Here is a 23,187-nt window from a genome sequence, read left to right as displayed (position 1 = left end):
CAAAGGTTGGCCTTATCTCCATGATGAGTTTGACTTTTTGTCCTCAACTTAGGTTTATAAAGTCAATGGAAATGACCTCTTTATTTGTATAGGTAAGGCTGAATATGTTAACCTTCTTCAAACTGCGGGGGTGAGTTTTGTGGATTAGACCATTCATTTTGGATAACATTCATTGCTATACTAAAGGTGCCCCTGAACCTGATATTGTTTTAACTATAGTTTCTCAAAATATGAACTGTCTTGGTTCCGCTATGGGTTTGGAATATGATTTGGGATATATCATTTATCTTGATTTGAAGTTTGCAAAAGGCAGGATTAGTTGGTTTACTACTTTATGTTGTGATACAAATTAGACCATTTACTCAATTTTTAAGAAAAAAAAATTAGGTGGGATATTTTCTAGAGTAGACACTTTTGCTTTTTTTGTTTTTGTTTTTGTTTTCTTACTTTACAACGCTGGTGACTAGGTTTAGAGTCCCCGAAGAGTCCTCTCTAATTATAAGAGTAAGGCTATGTATATTAACTTTCCCTAGACCTCTCATTAATGGCAGTCTCAGCATTAGCCTCATTTTAGATGTGTTTAACTAGAATGAAAAGAAATAACAATGAAATATCTGAAAGCTCTGAAATCAGATAGGTTTTTCAGATTTTCCAACAACTTAGTTAATTTGAGCCCGTGCTGTGTGAATCCCTAGTAGCAAAATTTTATATGAATCCTATTCGTAAGTTGTAACCATAGCAATGAAACCAAACAACAAATTTCTGCATTCCGGACATGTACCACTGCAAATCCAGGAAGCAAAGTACTCTGAACCTGATTCTAGATCCAATCATAGATAGCTGCAAAGAGGGGATATAGTGATATTGGGCAACATTAAATTAAACAAGCCTACAAGTAACAATTACTCTAGTAAAATTAACAATCCATAGCATGTATTCCTTTATCTTAAAAAACTACCTCTGTTATTTTTTAAAGCCAATAACAACTATGGTAAAAATGGTCATATTCCTTTCGAACACATTCGTTTTTAAGTCTTACCTAAAATCAAAATGATGCTTCAGGGGCACAAACAAGTGTTTCATACAGCAACTGAACAATCGAGGACCTCACAATTGCCCTTCTACTTGACGCACTACAACTCAGTGAATGTGTTGAAAAAGAACCCTGAAGGTCGACAAAAAACAGCATAGCCTTAGAATACTATATTATAGTCTTCTATTGATTATGAATACTAGCAAACATGACATAGACAGGAACTAAAGGAAGAAAGTGCAGAAAAATGATAGGAGATGTAAAGGCCACAAAATTAGTAGCGTGGGCTTTAGCATTAAGAACCTGTGTGTGACGTGCTATCAATGCCATTGCACCTACTTCAGCCCATCATCTTCCAGAACTAAGGGCATCTAGTACAGAACTGCAGAATTGCACCGTTCAATTTACTTTGAAGCCCATAACAATGTCATACTTTAAAACTCCAAGAAATACAAAAAATAAGAAGAACAAATCAAATTTTCCATTGTCACAAAAATGCTAATGTTTCAGTACGGAGGAACAATTCCAAAAGCCTATAATTGAATAGCATGTAAGGTCAAGAATATTGGTTCCTTGTGGAAAAACACATATAGAGAGAGGATATAAACAAAACTGAAAAGCAGGGAATTAACAGCACTGAATGAGCAGTCCAAGAAAAACACAACATGAAACATTAAAGATATAGATAAACAATAAAGAAACCATGCTGATAATAGTGCTTGATACCACAAAACTAAATTTCACAGGAAAAATTCATGTAAATATGTATATAACAAAGACCAAAATATTATAACAGCCATTCGTTGAGATAGAGTTCATCAGAGAATCTCTGCTGCCTTACAATTCTATCTGTTCAGTTTCAATCACAAACATTAATTCAAATCCTCAGTTTCAATCACAAACGTTATTTGAAATCCTTGACCCCATCAGTAAGCAACAGCATATGTAACAAATAGTTAAAGATTAAGTACAAAGCATGTTGAGACATGAAATAAAAGTCAAAGCACTGAAATAATCAGCATTTTTCACATGTTCTTGAACAGAAAGGAGTAATACAACCTTGGACATAACAAGTTTACAAAAAGCATGAAAAAAGGAACAACGGCATGTTAGATCACATTGTACGCATGATCTACTAGAGCTGAGTTTAGTGTGTCACTCAAGTACCAGAGAAACCAACAGCACTTTTTGTGCCATAGAACAAGTGTCACGAGTACTTCCTGCAGCACAGATACAAGAAGTCTGTGTATGCACCTTTGTAGCACCTTCTTGTGTTTTCTTTCTAAGTAGTGTTGAAGAACAATATTCAAAAAGAAAAATTATAAAATGCAAAGGCATACAGGCTCGAAGTGCACTTATATCTAAAAGTTAAAATTACCATGTAAATATTACATTTTTATCCACCACTTTTCTTTTCTTTCTATGTAGTTTTAAAAAATAATATTGAGAACAATAGATTAGAAAACTCATATACATACAGATTTGAAATGCTCTTGTTGTAAGCAAAACAATGGATTTATATTGGACATGCAACGAAATAAACTTACCTTGAGTCATAGTTGTCCAAGAGTAAGCCTTCGATTAATTCACATATTGGATTCCTTAGATTAATTTATTAAGAAACAACTGGTGTCTTCTAATATATGTCTTATGGAACTTAATGTCTATCCCTTAATGGTATTGATAGGCCAGAAAAGGGACACCAATCCTTTATTTTTTTTTTAAAGTATACTTAATGCTTTCTTTCATCATCAAAACAATTTTAAATAATTTTAAATATCTGAAAAGTCTCTCATTTATGACTAGTTGATAAATGTGTTTGGTCATTATTATTATTGGACATGTGGATCATATAAAGTGTCTTGTCGATTCCAATAACTAATGAGATTCCCAACACTTGCATCTAAGTATTAAAACTGCCATGTAAAAGTTATATTTCATTTTCTGCCACTTCTAGGTCATCGAATGTGTAGTGCAACGGGATAAATTATAGCTCCAATTTCACAATTTGGATACATTTTACACGTCATCTAACTGTATGTTGCTCCTTATAAGCATTAAACAAATTAATGAAAGAATTACACTGGCTAAGTCCAAAGAAACTTCAGCGGAACATAATAATGTGTTGGGATTCATGTCATGGTTGGCATTTTTGTCAGGCTTTCTTTGTCATTCCCCTTTATCATGAAAACAAGTGGATAACCCACAGTACTCATTTAAGTCAAACCACAATCCTCCTCGTGTAGACGAATCAAATGCATGATACCAAAGAGAATCGTCGTTTCAGACGACAAACGTCACATAAGAAGATTTAATTCGGAGCAAGAAAAGGGAGGAAGGAGGGGGAGCCAAACCAAATGGGGCTTCGAATTGGCCAGCGGTCGAATTCCAAATCTTTGTCTTCTCTCCGCATTTGTCGAAGGAAAGCGACGACGATGTATCGCGGACGGAGAATGGGGACAGAGAAAGGGGATTTGGATGTGGCTTGTGCGTGTGTGTGTCTATATATATATATATATATATATATATATATATATATACATATATATATATTTGTGTATTGACTTTTTGATTAATGTTATTATCTTAGTACAACTATACGATGGTTCTGTGACGAGACTAGATTTTGTGCCACAAATTTATTCATGTATTCATTTATCAGCTAATTTTCTTTTTTATACTGATATTTTGACATCTCGATAGATTGAAATTAGGCTAAAATTAGTGTTATATAAATCATTAACAAGTATTTCTCATAGAAGGAAAGTGGGTCCGCCCCGTAATCCAATCACAAGGTATAGAAAAAGGAAAAGCGTAAGCATCATATGGGGTCCCCACCTGTGGGGCTCTTCAGTGCTCTAATCACAAGTGGAACAGAAAGCAAATATTACAACTTTGTAGAATTGAACCCGACGTGAATCGAACACGCAACCTTCTGATCTGGAGTCAGACGCGCTACCATTGCGCCACGGATCCAATTACGGTATTTAAAGAATATAATTTATATATATACATTTAGTATATTTAGATACCAATATACTCGCACATTATGTACCGGTATGTACTGAAGCCTAGAAAAGGAAGAATCAAATGATAGTGGATGAAGAAAGAGGAAGGCGGACGAAGAAGAGAAAGCCATGTATTAAGCGTCGGGAGGAGAAAGATGATGAGACCATCGAGAAAGAAAAAAAAAGAAGAGGAAAAGAAAGAGTAAGGAGTTAAACTAAGAAAGAAGAGTAAATAGTGAAGGATGAGGATGAAGCAGAAGAGGAAGCATACCTGAAATCAATGACAGAGCAATGGACAGCGGACAACAACAATCGTTCATGCTTGCATGTAAGGGGAAGAGGGCTCACGAACACAAGCCATAAACCTGTGAAATATTTTCTTTTATCGATCGGATTGGACCAACCAAACATGCTGCCTATTCTATACAGAAGAGGACGAAACAACGACAAGTGCTTCTGCCATGTACACTATGCAATCACTAGTTCGCAATTTTCCAAAGTGTCAAAATCATTGGTTAAACCTTAATAAATATGAGGAGCAGGAACAGTTCATATTAGGTTATGGGTTACTTCTGTCCTCCTCTTCCTTCTGCCTGTAATCTTCCATCTATTCTACTCGGTGGATGGGGTAGTAAACAACAAATGCAGTGGATGGATGCAGTGAATAGCAAGCAAAGCAAAAGCAATGTTCCCTCCTCTGATTTAGAATCACAATCACAATTTTCTCTTTTTTCTTTTTTCTTTTATCTTTTCACCATCTCAACTTTCCTCTTTTCTATCTTCTTCTCCGTCCGTCTTTCTTTTTTCTTCCCTTTGAGTTTGAGGTCATCAAGTAGTGTAAAATTCACCCAAAAATCAATAAACTCAAGTATTTTCAACCGATTCTAGCTGATTCAGCCGAGAAATTGACCAAAATTAGATCAATTTAGACAACATCCATGCAGATTTGACGTATCATGTCAAAATCGAACAAAATATGAACTTCACTAGTAGCCAATTGCAAATCACCAATTTTTCATCAAAGGAGAAAAAAAAGATGCAACCATAACTCCATAGTCTAATAGTAATGTGACCTTTGAAACCATCATCTCAAAATTCTTCATGATAACATAACGATATCAGCTACAACATAAGCAAAGCATCTACTTCAATGCACATCAAGGAGAGCCATAGATCAAACAAAGAATTTGTTTCAGTTTCATAGTCACTACGACACACACAAGCACACACGTCTGCCAAATGTGTTCCCAGAAGTTGGTTAAAAAAAAGAATGGGACAACAGTATCAATTCCTACAGTATCTGATTTTTCCCATGCAGGTAATTATCAGGAAACAATTGACCGAATCAACATGCTACAAGGAGTCATTGTGTTCCACTTCATATTGCTTTCCTTTCTTTCTACATGTATGCAGCTACATTTCACTTAATGCACCAGAAAAAAAGGAAGCAAATGACATAAATCATAATACTAATAAGTCTCAAACTGCAGATCAAGTTAGGCAGAGAGTAAAAGGCTGGAACCTGAAACCATGGATTGCAGGAACCAAAACCTACAGCTAGCTAATCCAGAACTACTATTTTCTCGCACTGTACAATTCAATGAGCTCCGGAAACTGCTTCTTGTAGATGATGACATACCTTTCCAAGAACTTCTTCTCTGGACACAGGATATATGTGAGCAATTTGGGATGACCAGCGCACAGCCCCCTGGACTTCACGGCTGCCATGAGCTGATATCTTGGGATCAACCTTTTCTCTAAACTATATGTCAAAAGCACAGGCCGGAGGGCGATATAAGACGGAGCATATCCAGCCTCATTCACCAAGAATTCCATTTTCATCTTCAGATTCTTCAGGGAACCTGTCAAGAAACCAGGAGTCTTTCTGAATGCGTCGAGGAAGTCGGCCTCTGACCACCCGAAGGCCCTGAATAGCTTCTTTTGCGCATTGAATCTCTCCACGCTAACATTGGAGAGCTTCCACAGAGTCCAGTGGAACCTCCCCGAGGTGCGGGCTACTCCGAATCCCTCGACACGACTGATCAAGGCCCTCAAGGTTTCCGCCCTCTGGGTTACCAACATGGGCTGGTACCTCAGGATCGTTCTAAGCTTTTGATCCGTGAAACCACAGCTCCGTAGCATATCGATGTTTGGCTGGATCCTCTTCTCGATGCTATACTCGAGAAGCCACCGGTGGTGCTTAAAAAGCTTTACGAGGACGTCTTTGGATCCCATGAGTCCCTGCCAAAACCGGATCTTGTGCACCACGGTGGGGACGCGAAAGTTGATTGCGGCGGGATTGGCCACGACGAGGTGGGTGATGTCGGACTGTGAGAAGCCTAACTCCTGGAGAGTTCGGAACTTGGCGGCCAGGTTCGTCTCCACGTCGAGGAGAAGCCACCGGGGGTTCCCAGACAAGAGCTCTTTCACATGGGTGTCGTCAAAACCGTGGCTTTTGAGAAAGCCAAGGACGGAGTCGGGCTGCCGGCGGGACGCGATGCCGCCGAGGAGATTCGAGGCCTTGGTCGCCTTCTCCGGGGAGAAGCCACATGACGTGACGAGGTATTCGGCCATGAAGCTGGGCTGAAGAGCTCCGCTTCCGGTAGCGGCGACGGAGTAAGAGGAGGAGGAGGAAAGTAGAGCATCGGCGGGACGAGGGCGATAGATGAAGTAGAGGGTTTTGGAGAAGAGAGAGGATGCCGGTGACTTTTTCATCGGTCTCCTCTTCTTGTCCGAAGACACAAACCGTCACCAACACCGTATTCCCTTCCTCTCCGACTGCGCCTAAAAAGCAAAAAACCTCGAAACCCTAAGAGCAAGCGGTAGAGAGAGAATTCGCAGATCGAAGTTAATATTCTCAATAAATTGGATAGAATATTTTAGATTAAATTATTAGACCAATTTTTTTGTTAATTTAGATGTATAAAATCATTGGATAAAATATTTATGCATACAAATTAATTAGATGGATTTCAGACCACAATCCATCATCATAATAAGATATATAAATTTGTCGCTAAATAAACCTTCAACTTTGTTTAAATCATAACAAGAAAAACCGATATGATTTGTAATCTATCTAAATAAAAATATTTTAAAGCTCCAATGAAATTAAAATTTCGTCATAACCCCAACATCACTACTATCAAAAATACATTCAGCATCTACAATTACACAGCTTTCAATAGAATAATGAAGAGTAATACCATATGCATGATCAGTAGACCAAGAAGATGTATCAATATTCAGCTTAAACCAGTTATAATTGGGTGGTTTCCATTCAAAACATATTAGTATCTAATAAGCAAGAAGCAACATATGCTAATACTTTGAAGAGGAGGCTTTTAAGCTTAGAGCGAGTATGATTGGAAATGGTCTCATTTCAGGCATGCCATGGTGATTAATGATTAATGCATTTTCCATAGACAAAAAGCTCTTCTTTAAGCCAATCATTCGATTAGATTAGGTGGAAAGTTCATTAAAATTGATCCGAAAGTAGTTCCAAAACTCTCAAGCAAATTGACAAGAAAAGAAGATACGATCTATTATGGATGGATTCAGTCTCATATTCTGCAGCACCAAAATTGATGAACTCGGGAAATATTTAAAGCAGCAAGTCTGTAAAGCAGCAAGTCTGTCCGAAATGAGAAAAAGTGTTCTATGAAGTCCAGTCTATGTTAGAGTTACCAAGAGGAAGCTTGCACTTGGAAGCTTGTCCTTTGTAAGCAGCTCAAGTAACTTTTATCTCATGTTCATCGAGGAACACGATTGAGTAGGCCTGTTGATCAGAGGAAAACTTGTACTTGGAGATCGTCAATCCATGCCAAAGATGACATCCATAAAAGAACTTGCTTGCTCCAACTAGATTCTGAAAGCCAGATGAGCAAAAATACGGCTGATTATGAACGAAGAAGAGCAATAGCTTTTCAGACTATAGGAAATCCAACTCAAAATTAGAGCACAAAGTCTACAACCCAAAGAATGGAAATAGAAGAAAACAAAAACAAAAAAAAAAAAGGAGTAAATTCAGTATCAAGATGCCGGAATTCTTGCACTTAGGCAGCAGGATCGATTGACACGAGCAAAAAAAATGTCTGAGCTACCAGTTTTCCTTGGCACAAGTATGATTGACGATGGAAAAGAATGGGTTTCCTTGAGTAACAACATGTTTTGAAGCAAGACAGAAGCACGAGTTGATGCTGATGACTTTACAAGCTGCTTTGTTGTCTTATAAATCAACAAGCATTAAGAGTCATTTTTCTAGAAGAAATCCCTACAACCTCTTCTTATCTATTACCTACCTCTTACAAATACATTTCAATAAAAGATTAACAGCCATAGAAAGGTGCATTATCCTCTTTTATTAATATCATGTTCCAAAACCTCTCCAGCTCCAAAATTACAGAAACTGAGAATTGCAGGAACTGAGAATTGGAAAAAGATGACACAGCATTGCAGATCCAAAATTACATAGCACCATTAAAATCCATCTATTTATGAAAAATATGTGACCAAATTTAAAGCAGCACTGCTCCTGAAGCTTTCATTATACAACTCAATGATCTCTGGAATTCCTCCTTGTAGCAAATGACAAACCTCTGCAAGAATATATTTTCTGAGAGCAACATCATTGTGGAGACTTTGTTATGATATTTCTTAATATCATGTGATGAGGATAAAAAATATCACAAAAAGAGAAATACATTTTGAAAAACTAAAATTAACCATTTATTTATCTATGTTTGATCAATTCTAACTTGTGAATCTCATCGAGTATGTCGGTACCTTGATACTTTAGGTTCAAATCTCTATGATGCATCAACTTTGGTCAAGCCACATCGATCGAATCTCCTTACAACTATTTAGGGGTGAATGAAGAGTTTTATTTACTGGGGAGAGAAGACATCAAAATAATCTGATAAATAAAAGCTCCGATAAATAATCTGATCAATATAAAATTATCACCACCTAGGGTATTTTTTTCATGATGTCTCATTCTTATTAAGGCGTTGAGATATATTAGCTATTTACAAGACAACTAAACTCCGATTCACAAAAATTTCTTTTCATAAAATTTAAATTTTTTATCCTCCAAATAAATTTATTTTTAAAATACTTGTCAACCCTAACACTCCACTAGAAGCTCATTCTTTCCAAAGATGAATTTAAGTAAAATTGGAACCCGCATACAAACTTCAATTGTTGTTGTCTTCATTGTTGAGCTTGGATAATCTCTAGGATACATATTACCATCTTTAAAATATTATGATCCTTAGTTGGCCATAAATGTGACTATTCCATATTGATACCTGCATTTTGGAAATATTCAAATATGTCACTGAATGCATCCCGTTGAACTGTCAGTTTCTTTTTTTCTTTGATCTTTCCTTTATTTTCTATCATTTGGTAGAACTTGTTTTGAAGAATGCAGTGAATGCACTCACAAGTTAGTAAGCTGTGGCAGCGTCACTACCAGCCAAAGGCAGCGTCACCTGAAGCGAGTGTCATTTTTCAGCATCACATCACTTGCCATTTCCAAAAACGAAGACTCCGGCAGAAAAGATAGCATGATCATGGTAAAAGCCCTGAAGTAGTGGAGTACATGCAACGGAAACAGATCACATCTTCTTCTTCTTCCATGATATGGTGTCAATTCTTGTCTCGTATTAGAATCCATACGTTGTACCTCCCCAAGGGAATGAGTTGGATTACAGAAAGCCAAGTGCCACCCAAAAGCTTTTCTTTCTAACTAGAGATAAAAAAAAAGCCAAGGGAGTCTCCACAAGCAACAGAACACTTGGGAGAAATCAATGATGTGATCATCACACGAAAAGAATTGTGTCTACCGAAGGTCATCAACCCGAAGTGAACACAGGCGGATAAAGGGAGCAACGAACAGAGAGCAACTGGTTTGTGAAAGAGAGTAACCACAAAGAGGTGGTGTCGAGTTATCTAGAGAAGCATCGGACACAACACATCTCTGTGGAGCTCGGTGGCCAACTCCTGTAACACTTGCTCGTTCCAGTATTTCCAACTGGTAGAATCCAAGTAATGGCTTCAGAGGAATGAATACCTGGTTCTGCTTTCCTAGATTCAACTCACAAACAGATTTGACATAGAATTCCAGCAGTTAGAATTGAGGTATTCTTCAGAAAGAAGATTCATACAACTAGTTTGCATGGGTGTCCGAGGATTAAGAGGATATTTGTTTCTCGAGGAATGGGAGCTTTTGAGAACATTAAAGTTTTGATGGAGGGGTCAAACAAAAAATGGCACAATCCTCCATTTTGACTGAAAACATATAAATCCTGGCAGTCGTAGATAATTTGGAAATGGGTAGCGGAGCTATTTATGCGAGCAGGCAAGAAGCAGGGGTATTGAAAAACTGAATTGCTTTGGAGATCACCTACAGAGAAAGGATTGACCACTTTCCCCTTGCAAAGGCTTTCTGACAGGCTGTTCTGATCCATCTATTGGATGTTCTGAAGCAGACAAATCAACAAATCCTAAAGAAAATAAGAGAGAGAGAGAGAGAGTTTGGTGATTGGTCTGACACAGGAGTCCTTCGTATTGAATTAGGTCAGCCATAAAACCTGAAAAAGAGCCATGTGCCACCCCCTTACCTGTTCTGCGGACCACTATAACCAGCCCACTCAGGTTGGTGTAACTCCATTCTGCAGCAGAATGATGAACATGGATTAGGCTCCGTTCACTCTCTCTGACTTGGATCTGTCCTCAGACCAAAAAGGATGATAACCTGTATCACTCTTCTCACAAACCTGCAAAACAATCCATTGATCGCAAGCTCTCTTTTCTTTTTTTTTTTCCTTTTCTCCCTTGAATAGAAACAAAATTTAGACACCCAAGAAAATTGAGGAAGCAAAGATGGTAGTCCAGCTATGTTTTAACTTGTTATATTGCAAAAGAGGAAAAATGATGAAGTTTTGCACAAGAATGCTACATAAAAAGAAACATAATCTTCTCTCTTATAATCCCTATAAATGCTTTATGAATCTGCTTTACCAATATCCCACCAAATGTATTTCCTTGGCTTTTTTTATGTTGCCAAATCATACAGATTCCAACTATAATAATCTTATTCTTGATCACTGTTAGAATGATTAGTGTCATGGATGATATGATCTATCCATGGAAGAGTTCCATCCCCACCACCACTATCTACGCTTTCCCCCAAACCCACATCGATGAGGACAGCTCTCTCGAAAGAACACGCACAAAACTCCCACCATCATGATGGGCACAAGGAAGGAAAGGCTCAAGATGATGCAAGGAGAAGGACGGCCATCTCGACTCGCACGTGTGGCGGGTTTCCATCACTTGCTTTACAGCCGTCCGATCACCATCAGTGGCTTCTGGTACATACGGAGGAAACAAAGCACACCCCCCGCGCACGAGGATGGCAAACACCGGATCCGTTGCTTGCCCTCGAACAGCACTTTCCGTGCTCTCTCGGTACTCTACTGACACATGGCACAAGAAAACAAGTATGTATGTAAAGTGACCTTCACCCTCGGCGAGGCGGTGGCCGAGGTTAGACCGTCAAGGTGGAGGAGATTGCTCCGGAGGAGGAGGAAGGGCGGCGGCTCCTACTCGCCGCGGAGCGAGAGGAGATGGTGACCACAGGCTGAGAGATTCTAGTGGGAGGGTCGTCGGAAGAAGAAGCGGCGGAGGTGGCGAATGAGTTGGTGGTGGAATTGCTCCTCAGCGTCCTCCTCTCGTTCTCGACGCCGCCGCCTCGGGAGCCGCTCTTCCCCTCGTCCGTCGCTCGTTGCCTCACCGACGCCACCTGCACCGGCAGCACGCAGTTGCACAGGTATCCTGGCGCCCGTCGGGATACCACCGTAAAAGTCGAATCTTTGGGGAGGAGAAAGCGGGGATTTGGGGGTTGAGGGGAAGGGGAATACCGATTTTGGCGAGGCGGTTGACCCACTTGGGGATGGGCTTGCCGGTGAGGCGGAGGCAGGCCTCGTCGCAGAAGTGGTTGCAGTTCTTGGAGACGAGGTTGTAGGTGTCGCCGGTGTACTCCGCGGCCATCTCCTCCATGAGCGCCCGCACCTCCCGCGGCCCCAGATCGGTGCGCCCGATCAGGATCGACTTGCGGAATGTAAACCCTGGGCACTGCCGCGGCTCCCCCTCGAAGATCCCCGTCGTCGGGTGCTCGTGGGCCCCGTAAGCGTACTCCACCCCGTGCGCTGCCAGCACAAATAGCTTAGCCAAACCCTAAAGAAGACCCATCCCGATCACCGCTATCACCCGAATCGGGGCCGTCGTGCGCGGATCGGAGCTCACCTTGGACGCCGGAGTGGTAGACGCCGAGACCGAGCCAGTAAGCGTAGCCGTTGATGGGGGTGAGGTCGTAGACATTGAGGTAGACGGGGACCGCCCCCGACCGCCGCTTCCGCGAGGGCCCTCTGACGAACATCATACGGCGGCGGAGGCGGTGGCACCGGAGGAGGAGGAGGAGGAGGAGGAGCCGGCGAAGGCACTCGATCCGACGACGGATCACAGCAGCGACGGCGGCTGTGGCGAGCGATCCACCATCTCGGCCTCAGTTTGGTCCGGTGAAAGTCGCTCCTTTATCTATCTATCGCCTGCTACTCGATAGTGAGAAGTGAATGGGGACACGGGAGGGAGGAATTAAAGAGATGGGGGGTATTTATGGAAAGATACGAGCCGTTCGATTCACACATAAATTGTAATGCGTAAAACATTAAATTAATAATATTCATTATTATTATTATTTTTAACAAAGTGAGTCTATTCAAATATGACATTATTATTACACCCAAAAGAAGATCGAGGAGTGAAGCAGAGGGAAAGAAGAATTGGGGAGGATAAGGATCCCAAGGTTGGGACAGGAGGCTTAAGGCCAATGGAGAGTGGGCATCCCACTGTTCTTGGTCAAGTATACTGAAGCTTCGAGGAATGACAAATTGGGGATTTATAATTAGTTTTGACTTGAGATTATTACCACTCCATGAAAGTGTTTGTTTATTTTGCAATAAATATTTTTTGGGATTACAACTTCTCTTGTGAGAGGTTCTAGTTTTATTTGTTTATAAATAATAATAATAATAATAATAATAATAATAATAATAAAGATAAATCTGATCCAAAGAATTCGGAATGACCTGAAAAAGTTTTTACTAGCCAAATTAATAGGCATCTCTAAAAGATTTATGGAAGAAGTCATTAAAAGCCAGTCAAGTAATATTTTAGATATAAATGACATTGATTTATTAGTTGTACACCTCAGAATTAAATAAAAATAATAATTTTGCAATGGAACCAATTTTAGTACAAATAGTGGTGATAACATATTTGGATTTCTTGATATATATATATATATACACTATATAATTGTTTAATTTTAGATTTGTCTTTTCAATTGCATACATGTCCTCTAGAAGAATATATTTATTTGCAGTGCTTGTGCTGAGTTGAATAAGGTTGACCTAAAAATAATGACATCCTGTCCCAGAGAACACTATAATTATTGCTTGTTGTCTGGGAATTATTGTTCCTCAATTGCACTATTATTCCTGCAAACCACTTGTAGATTGTCAAAATTGGCTAATTTGTAGTAGAGTTTTCTATGCATATAGTTAAAATTAACTAAATAGATCGTCACTTACTAACACTGTAAACTCAAAATATCATCTAATAAATTTTTACACCTAAAAGGTATTGGTTGTCATGTGTCAGATCCATTTATCAAGATTAAAAGTATTGGTTAAATTGTATGTATAATATTAATTCTGTAATGATATACTAGATTCAATTGAGAGCTTTAAATTTCATTTGACAAATTTTAGCATCTAAAATATTAATTTGGTGGTAGTGTATCATATCCACTAACTAAATATAGAGGATTCGAAACTCATCTAATAAATTTTATACCTAATACATTGATTGATATGATAATAGTTTACTCGCTTATCAAGAATAAAAAGTTCAACATCTAATTTAATAAATTTTAAAAATATCAATTGGTTTAGATGATAAACATATTGATAACAAAGTCTTGAATCCAATTTTACTACTTACCCTTTGCACTCATATGGAGTAACTTAGAAGAAATATTAAACTAATGATAAAACTATGTCCTAGACATTGTTGTAAGAATCTTAACAGCTATTATGATTATGATGTCATGGGATGAACAAAAGCATTATTAAATACAAATAGTTTATGAGTGAAGAGGATATCCATGGCTGAGTTTACAATGATTTGGTGGGAGAAAAGATATGAATCCAGCTAAGAAGATAACGGGAAAGAGAGCACAATCACAGAAGAGACACGATGATCATGTTTATTAGGGTATTCCATATCCTAGACATGATAAAATATTCACCAATTTCAATCAATAGTCTGAGCCATGAATCATATAGCTACATCAGAATTGTTTGAAGTGTTCTTCATGGACATCATCTTCAAAGACAAAAATGTCAATTTATCTTGTTCAAGGGAAGCATCTTGTTGAGATATCCGACGGTTAATTATCATAGCATAAGGTTGTATGATTGATAGGTATTTGATTTCGGCTATGGGTTTTGACATAAAATTTTTGAGTTATAATTTCTTCAAAGATTGAAGTGGAAGGATCCATTGAATGTATTTCACCCTCCAATAAGTTGCATAATTGGTATATTGCATGGTATGCTATGTAAATGGGGATAATATTTTTTTGGTCATATTGTTAAAGATTAAAAGAAATGAAGACATCAACTAGGTATATATTTTTTTATATCTCTTTCCTACTTAGCGTCTCATTATATTCCATATGGAATCAATTATGATGCCATTTGTGATGACATGGTTGTCTGAGATAGCTAATCTATTAATTTATTATGACTAAATCATTTGTTTAGATTGTCAAGACTTTAGTTAATGATTATACATCTATTAAGTTTGTATTAATCAATCTAAGTCTTCTCACACTAATATAGAACTAAACTTATAAGTGTCACAATAAAGTTATCTTAATTAGTATTTATTAGTTGGAGTTGATGCTCAGCTTGAAGTGACTCTATTTAACTCAGGTTCTTCTATGTTTGGAGTAATTATTTTTGAAAAAAAATAATATATATATATTTTTTTTGGTAATAATTGCAAATTTTGTTGTGAAGACTTGATGATTTGATGTAGCATATATTTATATAAATTTGAGAGAAAAAATTTTCTCAATGTGCTCAAATCATTTGCATATATCATATCACAATGATTATTTTTAAATCATAAATTAATTGAGGATTATAATATGTAAGGAACATAAAGTTATAATTTCATATTGTCTTTATCATGATCCTATAATATTGAACTTCCATTGAGGATGTTAATCTTGGAACGTTGTAATTGGAATACTTATAAGCAAGTGATTTTGTGAGGGAGTTAACTAGTTAATCATAAACATAGACATGAAAAATATTTAATTGACGTCTAACAAAGTAAAAATCTATGATAATATATTTCATTTAAGAGTATAAAACAATGTTGAAGCATACATAAATGACACATATATTATTATAATATATTATTAAAGCATATCGGGAGGTGATGCTAATTTTGTGTAACATATCGGTGATTCAATTAAGTTTTACGGTGACGATGGTAATGGCTTAGTATCGAAAGTCTCCTCCTATTATCGATATAATATTTCTGTTTGTTTTGTACTACTTTTATCGAATATTTTCTATTGTTTTTATTATTTTTATCAAAATATTTTCATTGTTTCTCTTATCAAATCCGATCATAAATATTTTCTTTCACTTGTCTCATCATAACGAACAAGTGATATGTACTTTTGATTATATAGTATTTCAAATGGTGCTACTTACTTAAAAAAAAAAATTGGTACTATCCTAATGGTTACTTGATAACTATTATTATAGATAAATTCTCTCAAAGATAAATATTTACCGCATGATCCCATAAAGCTCGTAACATAAACTCTTAGCATATCCTCTAATAATATCTGAACGATTCTTTTTAATTAACTATCTATTTGAGAATAAAAAGTAACGGTAAAAATTAACTTTGTCTCTAAGTCTAATTATCTCTTAGATATAAATAAAGTAAATTGATCAATAAAATAATTAATATAAATAAGTAAAAAATATATTGTCTTAGTCAATTTAATCATGGTAACCCAAATTTTATCATATCTTTTGTTGGTATTAGGTAAACTTATAATAAAATCTTTATTGATCTTTTATCATTTTCTATTAAAATATTTATAATAAATTTAAAATATTTATTATTTTTTAATATTTTATTTTAATTTATTGATGTGAGTAAACCCATGAGAACAAGGCAGCCTTGTTCTAAAGCATCAGCCTATCCAATCATTGAACCTGATTCCAAGCGAGAGAGTGGCGATTCTGACCATCTCTGCTGGCGTGGATGCCAACAGAGTCTGACTCATATCAAATGGGGGGTGGGCGGTGAGTAAGGGGCCTTCTACGCCGACACCCTTTTTATCCACACACTTCCACAAGCGTGACTGTCCACGTTGACTCATCTCTTTATCCTTTGACCGAATTCCAATCCCATCCGCAAAAGGCAAGCCAAGAAAAAGACACAAATGGCTACTGAGAACTGTAGTTGTCCATCTTGACTTCAGTTTAGAGGATGGCTGATGTCTACTCGTAGAACAATGGTTGGCTGACAGGACCAGCAGCAACTTCTGTAAAGCTTCTTCCGATCATTCTCTTTCAAAGGCACAAACATCAGTAAGAACAAAGTTGCATGGCTGTAATTGTCCAGCTTGACTTCATTTTAGGGAAGAGAGGTTTGCTCGCAGGACCAACGTCAACTTCCGTAAAGCTTCTTCAAATCATTCTCTTTGGCGGGCACAGCTATCAGTAAGAACAAAAGTGCAAGTGATGTGAAGATGGCTTGGGAAGTGGACAGGAGTGAAGGTCGATCCTTGTAAGACTATTATCAGCAAAAGAATCATTTTTTTCTTCTTTGTTACTGTGAATGAGAAACCTATATATAATCTTTAACCTTCCGATTACGTTTCTTTCTCAGTGGCTTACTTTCGTATGACAAATTGTTTCTGCAAAATGAAACATGATACATTATTATGATTGATGATCGTAGAATGAAACAATTTATTATTGTGATTACCATCAAATAATCTAAAATTGTGATTATTCTCTGCAGGAAAGAGTTATCAATTAATTATTATGGTTAGGAAACACCATCTCCACCTGATTCATTGGAACTTAAAGCTATTCCTCAATTCATTCACTCGCTGCATAATTTGGGGCACATCAATCAATGTTAACTACTCTTTTCTATCTTAAAGATTAGTCACTTGCTTTTCACATCTCAGCGAACTTTTCTGGTGTCATGAACATTTTCTTTTAAGCTGTCAAATAATATTCTATCAGTTATGGCATAATATTAAGAAATATACTTGATAATTTTCAAAATAAAAAAAAAACTTGGACTAATTTATCATACATGTACTTTGATTGTGCCACAAAATTCAAGATATTTTTGGTATCCTATTCATAATAGTTAATGTGAATTTTCTTTTTTTTTCCCCACAGTTTTTATTCCACAAACTTTGAATACAACATTTAGAAGACTCCATCTTAAGGCATTCTTTATATTTGCCTCTTCCCTATTTTAATTTCTTATCTAGGCATTATCATTCCTAATATAGTATTACGTCTCATCCTCTTTATTGTCTTAGGAATTATATTAGCACAGAGCCTTCTAATCTCCGTTGAATTTATCCACTATATATATATATATATATATGTATTAGAATTTGATTAGAAAAGTCATACTATTATTTTAGGCAACATATCATAATAATTATACCAATAGTATATCAAACATGTAAAACTTGATATTATAGTAGAATAATTTAGAAAACATTAATAATCATATGATTCAGTATTTACAGGACTAATAAATATTCATCAGTATCCATTGGTTCGATTAGTATTAGTTTCTTCATAGGAAATTAAACTTGCATGTACGTACGTGGAAATAGAAACTAGTAGGTGGCGGCCATGGGAGGAAGCGGGAACAACAATAGTCCATAAAAACCCTTCGCTACCCCCAAATCCAACAAACCACGAGATCTAAATATAGATTATGATGTCATGTAAGTAGAGCTGTGTCGGAGACGACGGCCATAACTCTCGACTCCCTGAAAAGTCTGACAGATCTCGTACCTCCCTTTGACCAAAGCGAAGCCGTCAATCATCCCGCTTTGCGGCGTTAAGATCCGTGCAAGAGCAGAAGAAGACATTTGATGGAAATAGGAGAGGCAGCACAGAGAGAGAGAGAGAGAGAGAGACAGATGTACCTCTTCAGCTCTTCCCCCTTGGATTCTGAGCTGATCCAGCTCATCACCATCCCCTTCCCTGATCAGATTCAATCCCCACCTCTATTAATTGCTCTTAATCTGTTTCATTTCGCTGCCATCAACCCAAACCCCCCACCCGCTCTCTCTCTCTCTCTCTCTCTCGACCTTTCATGAAATCACTTGGGCCTTCCTTTGTCTTTCTCCTCGCCTCTGTTTCAGGAAAATTAGCATAAAAAACAGCACCAAAAGAAAAGAAGAAAGGAAGGAGGAGCAGAAAAAGAAGCTTGTGGGATAGAGAGGAGGGAGGAGGAGGAGGAAAGTGTCATTGATTTGCGTAAAGGTGGGATCTTTGAGGAGGAGGAGACATGGGGAACGTGACGTCGTCGGTGGCGGCACGATTTGCGTTCTTCCCACCGGAGCCGGCGACGTACGAGGTGTTCCGGGAGGGGGGAGGAGAAGGGCCGCTGTGCCTGTCGAGGCTGCCGCCAGGGAAGAACGTGGAGGTGCACCTGGTGGAGACCAAGGCCGGGAACCGGGTGGTGGCCACCTTCTGGCGCCACCCCTTCGCCCGCTTCACCCTCCTCTACTCCCACGGCAACGCTGCCGACCTCGGCCAGATGCTCGACCTCTTCCACGAGCTCCGTTCCCACCTCCGCGTCAACATCATGAGGTAGACTTCCTGTTTCCTTTCTCTTCCTTCTTCATTTTTCGTTCCTTTTCTGCGGGGAAAAATATGAATTTTTTGGATTATCTTGTGCTGGATTTAGATCTTCTAAGCGAATGCCACGACTAAATGAAATTCCTAGGATTTTAATAGGGAAAAAGGAAGAATTTTAATTTATGCAGACCTATTCAAGATTACGCTTAGCTTCATATGATCTATATCATGCATCCATGCTCGTTAGGAATTCTCTCTAACGTGCAGGTGCAGGCTTTGTTTCTCAATTAATGTGCTTTTCTACCTCTATTCATGTTGTTCCCTCAAACTTTTCATCTGTCTTTGCACAGATTCCTGGTTGTCCTGAATCCTAATTTTGCCTTGATTCCTCTGCTAACCTATCGGTTTATCGTTTGCCTTAACCAACCTACATTTAAATTTCTGAGAAAGGCAGATTGAAACTTGAGGTTGTAAGCCTTGTGCATGTGATATTTTATTAAATTTGGAGACAATTTTATGTATAGATTACAGAACTACAAAAGGAACTATTAGATTTTGAGGAAGGAAAATTGAAACTTGAGGTGATAAGCCCTGTGCATGTAATCTTTTGTTGTACTTGGAGAGCAGTTTGTGTATATATAACGGAACCAGGAAACGATTGTTCAGAGGGTGATATTACCCAGGGGAGCTGACAAAGAGGCTACCATTGTGCATCCACTCTTTCATTGTGATCACCTTTGATTTGATCTTTTTTTGTCATATATCTACATATATGGCATGATGAGATATCCGAATAGACTTCTTGAATTCTTATCTGAAACAACAATTCTATCTTGTTGCTTTTGTTATCCTCTCTCTTCAAGGATGCCATTAGTATTGTTTAATTTTCCCATTTTTGAATCTCAAATTGGACAATAGAACAAATATGTTATCATAAAAATCCTTTTTGATGTAAGATGCAGTGAGAACTCATTGATGACATTATTCTCTTTTGCAGTTATGATTACTCAGGTTATGGAGCATCTACAGGAAAGGTAAACATTTGTAAATAAACAAGCAATGGAGTAATATTTTTCTTCCCCTGAATTCTTTAGGTATTTTGTAAGATTTGTGGATCTATAACACTATGACAAAAGGATCATGTGTTCTCCATGATAATAGTTAAATCAATTGAATTGAACTATGGATAGGTAAGGCCTACCGATGTTTTAAATTTCAGACTGATGCCCATTTCAGTAATCTATCTGACTGATATGATACCTGATGTACTTGGTGGGTACTCTGAGCCATACCATCTGATATCGGCTAAAATAATATTGAAAAGTTAGATGCTATCGGGCCATATGATCGAATATAATTTTGCTCAGACTGGTAAAAGCCTAAAACATTAGCTCCATAGTATATAATCTAAATGGAAAATTTCTTTTCAAAGAGGTACTCGATATCATAAATAGATAAAGAGGGTCTCTAGTGATGGAGTAAATTAGTTGTATCAATTCAACGTATGAAATTCTGTTTAGCATGATCGAAGCACCCTTAGAAGGGGTGACCAACTCACAGAAATCCATAAATTTCAGGGGTAAATCACCATAGTATTTATGCTTCTGATATACTCGAAGTAAATATTTGGATAAAGCACTCTTTCGAAATATATTTTCAAATTTTATAGTCAGGCCATCTGATGGCTGATTTTTTTTTTCTTCTTTGTAATTTGAAAGGATGTGAAAAGTTGCTTTAAGAAATCCTGAACTCTATGATAGGTCTAACATAGCCAATCTATATGATTATTATCAAATTTTATCATATGAACTGTGTTGAAATTACAATCGAGTCTAAGCATGCTTTTCAAGAACTTCAGGATAAAGATGTTGATAGCAACTGCTACAGCAACTTTTATGAGTTGATATATTTTCATCAAAAGCACTCATTCTACTATAGTTTTGGTTGCTGATAGTATCTTGTTTTCCTTGTTACTTGTCGTCATTCCCAAAAGCCATCTGAGTTCAACACATACTATGACATAGAAGCAGTCTACGATTGCTTGATGAAAGAGTATGAGATAAAACAGGAGGATCTCATTTTGTATGGTCAGTCTGTTGGTAGTGGACCGACATTGCACCTGGCTGCACGTTTACAGAAACTGGGAGGTGTAGTCCTCCATAGTGCAATCCTCTCAGGCATACGAGTATTGTATCCTGTGAAAGTGACATTGTGGTTTGATATTTTTAAGGTAAGTTTGGAATACAACCATTTTAGATTTTCTTTTCCTGCATTTATTATTCATATTCATGTTCTTACTAGTTCATGGACTTTTCGTTTGCAGAACATTGACAAAATTCGACAAGTAAAATGCCCAGTTCTTGTTATACATGTAAGCCTTCTTGGTCAGCTTTCTGACGAACAAATTTCATCTCTCATTTGAGCAATCTGTTCCGCAATGTTATGTTGGATGTCAGATCGGTCATTCTATAAGTGTACTTGCAAATTAGGACATTGAAGTTGTATAATGAAATAACTATGAATGTCTTAAATTCCTAAGTGGTTTTGCATTATATTTCGTTTGATCAGTACCTAGCTTTTGCATCATCATCATCATCTAAGCCTTTTCATGTCATCTATATAGGCTCAGTTGTAAAGCATATAACAAAATAAAAAAGTCAAAACTGAAGATTTGTTTCACAAGCAACTATCACAAGTACCAAGTTAGTTGATGGAAAATGCTTCTCTTATTGGTTCTCTTCTCCAGAAATGTCCAAATTGGTTGATATCCACTACATGCTTAAGTTTATGCAGGCATTTGAAATTTCTGATGCCTACAATTTTGTCAGAGTATTGCTTAACTAAAAGAAGTTGCTTTGAGATTGACCGAAGATAAAATGTTTGGATTCAATGTTTGACATCCTCTTTTGTTGTTTCTGAAACCATTTGGCATGAACTCTTTGTACAGTATTACTTCAGAATCTCAATTCACTCATCTATTGATGTTCTTGATCTTTTCAAATGTGATTTGGAGATAAAAATTACTCGATTTGACGCCTTACACCATCTACCACTTGTTTGTAGGGAACCTCCGATGAGATTGTTGACTGGACTCATGGAAAACGCCTGTGGGAGCTATCGAAAGAAAAGTACGATCCATTGTGGATCAAGGGAGGCGGCCACTGCAACCTAGAGACATTTCCCCAATTTATCAAGCACCTGCGAAAATTTATCAATGCGATGGAGAAGCTCACTCTTGTGAAACAGATAACACAGAGTAGTCTGTCGATATCAGCCGTCACAGAAGTAAAATATAACAAGTGTTTGAGACTTGGCAAAAGATAGCTGTTCTAACAACTCTTAAAGTTCCCCATTCAGCTCGGCTGCAATGAGTCTCTTGGGTCAAACAGTTCAAGATTAACAACATCGAGATCACGAATTGATCCATCGATAAGTAGGCGATCATGAATTTAATTATTCTTATGATTTGCCAGATTGATGGCTTATGCAGACACTCACCACCTCGAAAGCAGAAGATATGGCTTTGTTTCTTAGATCATGCACTTCATGTTCTCTTTTTCTCCTCAGAGGAACAGACTATGTTCTCTTTCAATTCTGTAAGTAGTACTTGTATCTGTTTATCAACATTGGAAAATGAAGCTAACTGATGGAAGACAGATGAGAATGAGTTTGTAATCGATTAATAGATGTAACAAGAATGTAGTCAACCTTCAGAACGAGCAAAGAAATGTTTGCAGTGGAGAGAGTGACTAGTTGTCTTGTATCTGTGAGATGCTTGAATTTGATAGTAGTCATGGAGGAGATATTATTCGCAGTGCCAACAAGGGATGACTCGACTCTGTTTCCCCATAGATAGTTTGTTGGATTTGCATTGATTGGAAACTAGCAAGTGAGAGTATCATAATCTTGCCATTAGATTCTTGTCACAGAGATTTGCACACCAAGAAGAATATTGAAATATCACAACTGTGACTGAGACCTGTGATTACAGACAGTCCAAGTGAGCCAAAGTGTCAATAACGGTAAACAACAATATCACTTTATGTAAATTATGGTATGTGGGCTACAAATGAGAAGCTTTTCGATCAAGGCAGACAGAGTTTAGGAAACTTGGCCCAAGCTTTCGCTACCACTAGTT

At 37.5% G+C, this 23,187-nt stretch overlaps 3 protein-coding genes, 1 long non-coding RNA gene and 1 other non-coding gene across 6 annotated transcripts; 1 reads left to right on the top strand and 4 right to left on the bottom strand.

The window, feature by feature from the left end:
• Positions 1–636: 636 nt before the first annotated feature.
• LOC135677606 (uncharacterized) lies at positions 637–3,518 on the bottom strand. The gene is made up of 4 exons (XR_010514716.1): positions 3,388–3,518; positions 1,337–1,415; positions 1,040–1,165; positions 637–840 (listed from the first exon to the last, which is right to left on the bottom strand). It is a non-coding gene; the product is annotated as an uncharacterized LOC135677606 (long non-coding RNA).
• Positions 3,519–3,937: 419 nt separating this feature from the next.
• On the bottom strand, positions 3,938–4,009 carry TRNAW-CCA (transfer RNA tryptophan (anticodon CCA)). The gene has a single exon. It is a non-coding gene; the product is annotated as a tRNA-Trp (tRNA).
• Positions 4,010–5,392: 1,383 nt separating this feature from the next.
• LOC135677605 (transcription termination factor MTERF15, mitochondrial-like) lies at positions 5,393–7,825 on the bottom strand. The gene is made up of 2 exons (XM_065189967.1): positions 7,729–7,825; positions 5,393–6,825 (listed from the first exon to the last, which is right to left on the bottom strand). The coding sequence occupies exon 2, from the start codon at positions 6,754–6,756 to the stop codon at positions 5,617–5,619; it is 1,140 nt and encodes a 379-aa protein (XP_065046039.1). The 5' UTR covers positions 6,757–6,825; positions 7,729–7,825; the 3' UTR covers positions 5,393–5,616.
• Positions 7,826–10,930: 3,105 nt separating this feature from the next.
• On the bottom strand, positions 10,931–12,697 carry LOC135675482 (deSI-like protein At4g17486). Of its 2 annotated transcripts, none has more exons than XM_065185666.1 (3): positions 12,352–12,697; positions 11,967–12,254; positions 10,931–11,880 (listed from the first exon to the last, which is right to left on the bottom strand). In XM_065185666.1, exons 1-3 carry the CDS (start codon positions 12,485–12,487, stop codon positions 11,594–11,596), a joined length of 711 nt encoding a protein of 236 aa, XP_065041738.1. In that variant the 5' UTR covers positions 12,488–12,697; the 3' UTR covers positions 10,931–11,593. The 2 variants fall into 2 exon arrangements, with proteins under 2 accessions (XP_065041738.1, XP_065041739.1); XM_065185667.1 differs by having other exon boundaries at positions 10,931–11,848; positions 12,352–12,696.
• A 5,792-nt stretch (positions 12,698–18,489) lies between these two features.
• LOC135675481 (uncharacterized) lies at positions 18,490–22,705 on the top strand. Its single transcript, XM_065185665.1, has 5 exons — positions 18,490–19,061; positions 20,047–20,083; positions 21,043–21,279; positions 21,373–21,420; positions 22,113–22,705. The coding sequence occupies exons 1-5, from the start codon at positions 18,757–18,759 to the stop codon at positions 22,371–22,373; spliced, it is 888 nt and encodes a 295-aa protein (XP_065041737.1). The 5' UTR covers positions 18,490–18,756; the 3' UTR covers positions 22,374–22,705.
• Positions 22,706–23,187: the final 482 nt, after the last annotated feature.

The sequence above is a fragment of the Musa acuminata genome, chromosome BXJ1-6 (assembly GCF_036884655.1).
Source record: "Musa acuminata AAA Group cultivar baxijiao chromosome BXJ1-6, Cavendish_Baxijiao_AAA, whole genome shotgun sequence".
NCBI classification, from domain to species: Eukaryota; Viridiplantae; Streptophyta; class Magnoliopsida; order Zingiberales; family Musaceae; genus Musa; species Musa acuminata.
Note: the sequence above shows the minus strand (reverse complement) of the source record. Positions and strands in the feature narration are given on the sequence as shown.